The sequence below is a fragment of the Malus domestica genome, chromosome 14 (genome assembly GCF_042453785.1).
Source record: "Malus domestica chromosome 14, GDT2T_hap1".
In the NCBI taxonomy this organism is placed as follows: domain Eukaryota; kingdom Viridiplantae; phylum Streptophyta; class Magnoliopsida; order Rosales; family Rosaceae; genus Malus; species Malus domestica.
Genome location: NC_091674.1, coordinates 13,416,069 through 13,422,175, shown reverse-complemented (window position 1 = coordinate 13,422,175; position 6,107 = coordinate 13,416,069). Strand labels below are relative to the sequence as shown.

At 38.7% G+C, this 6,107-nt stretch overlaps 1 protein-coding gene across 1 annotated transcript; it reads left to right on the top strand.

Moving 5' to 3' along the window:
* Positions 1-3,110: 3,110 nt before the first annotated feature.
* LOC139191165 (uncharacterized) lies at positions 3,111-5,446 on the top strand. Its single transcript, XM_070811731.1, has 4 exons — positions 3,111-3,800; positions 3,861-4,181; positions 4,235-4,492; positions 4,892-5,446. The coding sequence occupies exons 1-4, from the start codon at positions 3,111-3,113 to the stop codon at positions 5,444-5,446; spliced, it is 1,824 nt and encodes a 607-aa protein (XP_070667832.1).
* Positions 5,447-6,107: the final 661 nt, after the last annotated feature.

Sequence of the window (6,107 nt, the reverse complement as noted above, 5' to 3'; positions counted from 1 at the left end):
TTTGACCTGAGGCATCATCGTTGTCTTGTGGTTAAGTACTTGATCTTTGATTATGTCAAACTCACTCCATCCGCGGGTGTCCACGGCATAGTCGGGGTTAAGCCACTTAGTCATGAAGGCAAGTGAATGTTCAACAAGGAATCTCTAATCCTCGTTATGAGAGGATGAATACTCTAAGATATGATTCGGGAATCTTCGGCCGAAGTATCGAGCGTAATAAAGGAAAGCGTTCCTATACGACTCAATTGAATCATATAACATGGAATAATCACATTAGGGGTTTGACATATTATATCCATACCCTAGTGATGTGATTGAGAGTATTGTTTTAAAGAAGGATCGAATTGCATTGTAATTCCAACTGAATAGGTTTTCCGAACAACTTCTACATTAGCTTGGGTAGCCATGATAAATGGTTAGATGTCACTCATGGCTTGTGAGTTCTTCTAGATGATTAAATGTAGTCATCAAACGAGAAGGTGAATTAAAAGTAAGTTTTAATTCACTAAGTGATTGGGTTAAATATAATCAATTGGATTGGTGCCAATCACCTCACTGCCTTGCTAATTAGAACCTAAAACGATTGTTCACCAATACACTCTTGTAGTGAGTAACTAATGGATGATGGAAATAATTAATTGGATTAATTAAGTGTTGTGATTAATTAGAAAGTCTAAAGAAATAATAAAAGCGATATAAGATCGTTTTGGGCTTAAAGAAACGTTCGGGTTTAATTGGGCCCATTGGGCCTAAACCCATTGGGCTTTTATTCAAGCATTGGATGACTTCAAATAAATAAAAGACCAAAAGCCCAAACAACACTAAGGGGGCCGGCCATATAGAGTGAAAAGGAGAGATAGGAAGTTAAGTTGTTGGCTAGGTTTCTTTGTGTTATAAAAGGAACTTTATAGTGAAAACGTTTATTAGGGTTTTGTGTGTTGTTTTTCACAAAAAGAAGAAACCATCTCTCTCTCTCAAAACTCACACAAGGTCGGCCACCATAAGGGTGATTTAGCTAATCATTTTCTCACCCTTTTGGTTATTCCTTCATCCTTCTCACTACACTAGTGGGTGAGGATCTTTAGAGGTTTTCAATTTTGGAAACTTGAAGAGAACCTAGGAGCACTCATTCTAAACAAAGTGGAGGAGGCAAGGAAGGAGGCTAGGCTCAAGGAGTTCAAGGAGCAAAGGTCTTGGAGGTGGTCCATCCTTGGTCTAAGATCTAGATCAAAAGGTATAAAACTACTCCTAAACTTTGTTCTTTTATATGAATTTGTTTTTTATGCATCTTACATAAACCTATGCATCTTGAAGGGGATTTGCATGACTAGAGCTTTGATATTATTTGATAACATGCTTCTGTTGCTTTCGTATATAAATCTTGAATTGTATATGCATGATAGTCACTAGAAATCCCACATGAAATCTCATAAATTTCCCTTCATTCAGAAACACCTCTCAGCCGCAACAATTCACCATTCTACATCATTCTCCACCACCATACATCCTTTCCGCAGCCCCCATTCAACCTAAACACATTCCTAACCCTTCCATTCATCCCTAAACATCCATAGACACTTGTGCTGCAACAAGGTGGGGAAGAAGAAGGGCCTTTGGCGTTTCAAGCTTGAAGATTTGAGCGTTTTAGGTGTACTTTGTTCTTGTTTTCAATGTTTACTTTGTTATTTTCTGATTTTGCTGTGACTATGAGTGGCTAAACTTCTATTTGGTTAGGGGGAAGTTTGAAGCCATGAACATGTTTAAGATATGAATTAATTTCTGCCAATTGTGATTTGATAAGTTGTGATTGCAATTCAATTAACTGTTTTCTTCAAAACTGATTCTTTTATGTTGATTAAGGATGCATACTTAGTTTTCATCCATGAATTTGATGCTAGAATATAAATGAGTTTCACCTAATCGTTACAAATTTATATTCATGAGTAGTGAAGGTTGCTAGTCCCAATCGCATTAATTGAATTCTTGGCAAACGTATCATGCATTCATAGTTACGATTGTCTCGTCAACACTTATGATTTTCATGGAACGTAATGATCTTTGATTGTATCTCTATTATGCATTCATATAGAAGACTTTTGGATTATGATTTGGGTTGTCACATGCATTCATCCAATTCAATGAGTAAAGGAAAATTTGAGGGTTAATTAGTGCATCACGGTTAATCTGGGGTGTTGAGCATCATAATTTATTGAAAAGCAATTGGAAATTGATTCATGTACAAGTGTGTCATGTGTGAAGAATGGACCTCTAACTAATCCATCCATCATCTTATTTCCCAAAATCGTTTTACAATCTGCCTAGTTTTATAATTTCTTGCTTGTTTCAATTTCATCAAAACTAAAAACCCCCTTTCACTTTCTTGTCTCAAAGTGTTTAAAATTTGTTTTGTTTGTGTTTTTGAGTGTTTTGAGTCAAGCCAAAACCCTAAATTCGTCCAAAGTTGTGTTAGAGTCAGAAACTGCCTAGTTGGTGTTTTTAGGTAGTTTTGAGTGTTTTAAGTTGTTTTGAGTCTTGTGAACCTGTTTTGAGTCCTTTGAGTCTATTCAGACGTTTTTAACTTTGTTTTTATGTTTTTGAGTTAGTTTAGAGGTTTTAGGAAGCCCTCATAATCCCCGGTTTAAAACGATTCCTACTTGCATTTATACTACAATTTGACAACAAGAGGGTTTAATTTGAGTGCTTAACTTTTATCACATCACTTAATACTACAATTACATATTCAATAGGGTTTAATTTGTGTGTCAAGTTAATTTTCACATCAAATTTTGGCGCCATTGCCGGGGATTAGCAGCTAATCCCTTGTTTGTGTCGTGTCTTTTGTATTTTCTTTTAAGTTTATCCGTGAGTTTTTTTGTGTATTTTGTACATCTTTGCCGTGCCTTTGACCTAGTTACTGATTGTGTTTGCTTCTTCGTTTCAGGTACTAGTTTATGACTTGTAGTTCTCAACATATTAGTGTAAACATCTTGGAGTTCGACGACGATTTTGAAAGAACTTTGAAAATCAAGAGGAAGCAACCAGAACCTAATCCACCTAGTTCAAGCTCAGAGGCTGAATCTGAGTTTGAAGAATAAGAAGAAGAGGAAGTCATGGCAGCGGACAATCGTACAATAAAAGAACTTTCAGCCTCGGGGTTGGACAATGCCGTACCCCTTTGCATTCAATATCCCGTGGCGGCCCAAGGAAAGACCGATGAGTTCGAGTTAAAGTCAAGCTTGCTGCACCATATTCCCAAGTACCATGGGCTGTCCATGGAAGATCCAAACAAGCACTTGAAAGAGTTTGAAGTGGTGTGCTCAAGCATGACACCCATCAATGTCAATAGGAGTATTCTGAAGATGAAGGCCTTTCCATTCTCTCTTATAGATAGGGCTAAAAATCGGCTATACGAACTAGCACCCGAAACGGTCACATCTTGGGAGAGTATGAAAAGAGCATTCTTGGAGAAATTCTTCCCAACTTCAAGGGTTATTCTTTTAAGGAAGAAAATCAATGGTATTCAACAAAACCAAGGCGAATCATTCCCAGCGTATTATGAGCGTTTTAAAGGCCTAGTTACATCTTTCCTTCAACATCAAATGAAGGAGGAACTGTTACTTCAATATTTCTACGAGGGACTCCTCCCAATTAAAAGAAAAATGCTTGATGCCTTAGTGGGTGGTGCTTTGGTGGATAAAACACTAGTGGTTGCCAAGATCCTAATTGCCAACCGAGCGTTGAATGCACAACAATATGAAGATGTTGGGCAAAGAGACACCCCACGACAACAAGTGAATGAGGTAAGTGCAATTTCAGAACTTCAATCTCAAATGGCTAATCTTACCGTTCTTTTATCGCAGGTAGTGGAAGGATCCAAAATGCAAGGAATTACACCAAATGTATGTGGTGTGTGTTCCATGCAAGGACATCTCAATGACCAATGCCCTCGAATTGAGGGTGGGAAACTGCCCATGTCGTGGGATATCAAGGACCAAATCAGCTACGGAGTGATCCATACTCTAATACTTACAATCCGGGGTGGAGAGATCATCCAAATTTCAAATAAAGAGAGCCATAACAACCTGCCCAACAAGGGGGATTTCGGCAAACACCACCTGGGGTGTTTCAAAGGCCATATGCACCACCACAAGTCCCACCACAATCTGCCCAGCAAAATTCAGGTTCGAAATTAGATAATGATACACTTCTTCAATTACTAACTTCACTTACACAGGGCCAACAAAATCAAGCTAAGGAGATGAGTGAAGTGAAGAAACAAATAGGGCATATTTCTGAGTTTATGGGGCAATTTCGAGAAGAAGGAAAACTTCCTAGTTCAACCATTGTGAATCCGAATGAAGGCTTTGAATCTGCTAAAGCCATCACATTGAGCAGCGGAAAAGAGGTAGAAATCAATCCAAATATGTCCAAACCAAGTCCAAAAGATGATGAAAAGTTGCTAATTGAAGAGGAGGAGATGGACAAAGCCACGGTAAGGAAAGAAGTCTCATTGCCGTAGCCACCTAGTGCAACTAAACCGTCTAATTCAGGTAAAGGTGATGTAATTTTGACCCATTCTAACCCTATTCCACCCAATGCACATTTCCCACGTAGATTCATGCAATCAAAGAAGGAGGAGAATGAGAAGGACATTCTTGAGACATTTAGGAAGGTGCAAGTGAATATCCCACTCCTTGATGCAATTAAACAAGTTCTAAGGTATGCTAAGTTTTTGAAGGAACTTTGTACAACAAGAAAGAGGATTTCAAACAAAGAAGTTGTCAAGGTAAGTGAGAATGTTTCAGCCATTTTGCAAAGAAAACTACTACCAAAATGCAAAGATCCAGGTAGTTTTACAATTTCTTGTGTTATTGGAAATACTAAATTTAAGCATGCTATGTTAGATCTGGGTGCATACATTAACATCATGCCATATTCCATTTATGCATCTATGAACCTAGGAGAGCTTAAAAATGATGGTGTTATCATTCAATTAGCCGATCGTTCTAATGCATACCCAAAATGGGTTTTGGAAGATGTTTTGGTGCAGGTTAATGACTTAGTATTTCCAGAGGACTTCTATGTGTTTGAGATGGAAGATTCGGCCCATTTTACACCCTTGCCGATCCTTATTGGAAGACCCTTCATGAAAACAGCCCGCACCAAGATAAATGTGTTTAAAGGGACACTAACAATGGAATTTGATGGGGATGTTATTGATTTCAATATTTCTGAATCTATTAAATACCCTAAGGATAATCATTCTTGCTTCTCTATTAATGTATTTGATGCTTTGGCGCATGACTACCTTGACTCATTGGAGAAGGGTCCTCTTGAAACCACCATAGTACACGAATTGGGACTCAACAAACCAAAGGCAGCAACTGAGCTTATTCACGGCAAGATTGAGAATGTCTTTGCCGTGCCCCCTAGTGCAGAAATATGAGAGATGGTTGCTGCTCTTGAGTCATTGCCACAACATCTTGGTAAGCCTTCCACCCCAATTTCAATTCCCGTTTCTACTAACAAGTTGTTACCTTCCGTGATTCAAGCACCCGTCATTGAGCTTAAACCGTTGCTTGACCATTTAAGTATGTATTTTTGGGAGATGACGAGACATTGCTCGTCATTATTTCTTCATCACTCATGGCTATGAAGGAGGAGAAGTTGATTTGGGTGTTGAAAGAGCACAAAACGGCAATTAGATGGACATTGGCCAACATGAAGGGAATTAGCCCTACAACGTGCATGCATCGCATACTTCTAAAGGAGGGGGCTAAACCAACTCGAAAGGCTCAACGTCGACTTAACCCTCCAATGATGGAAGTGGTGAAGAAGGAAATTATCAAGCTTCTTAATTTTGGAGTCATTTACCCCATCTCAGATAGTCGTTGGGTTTCACTGGTTCAAGTTGTACCAAAGAAATCAAGAGTCATCGTGGTGAAGAATGCAGAGAATGAGCTTGTGCCCACTCGTATCCAAACCGGTTGGAGAGTTTTCATTGACTATAGGAAGCTAAACGCCACCACGAGAAATGACCACTTTCCTTTGCCGTTCATTGATCAAATGCTTGAAAGGTTAGCCGGTCATTCTTTTTATTGCTTTCT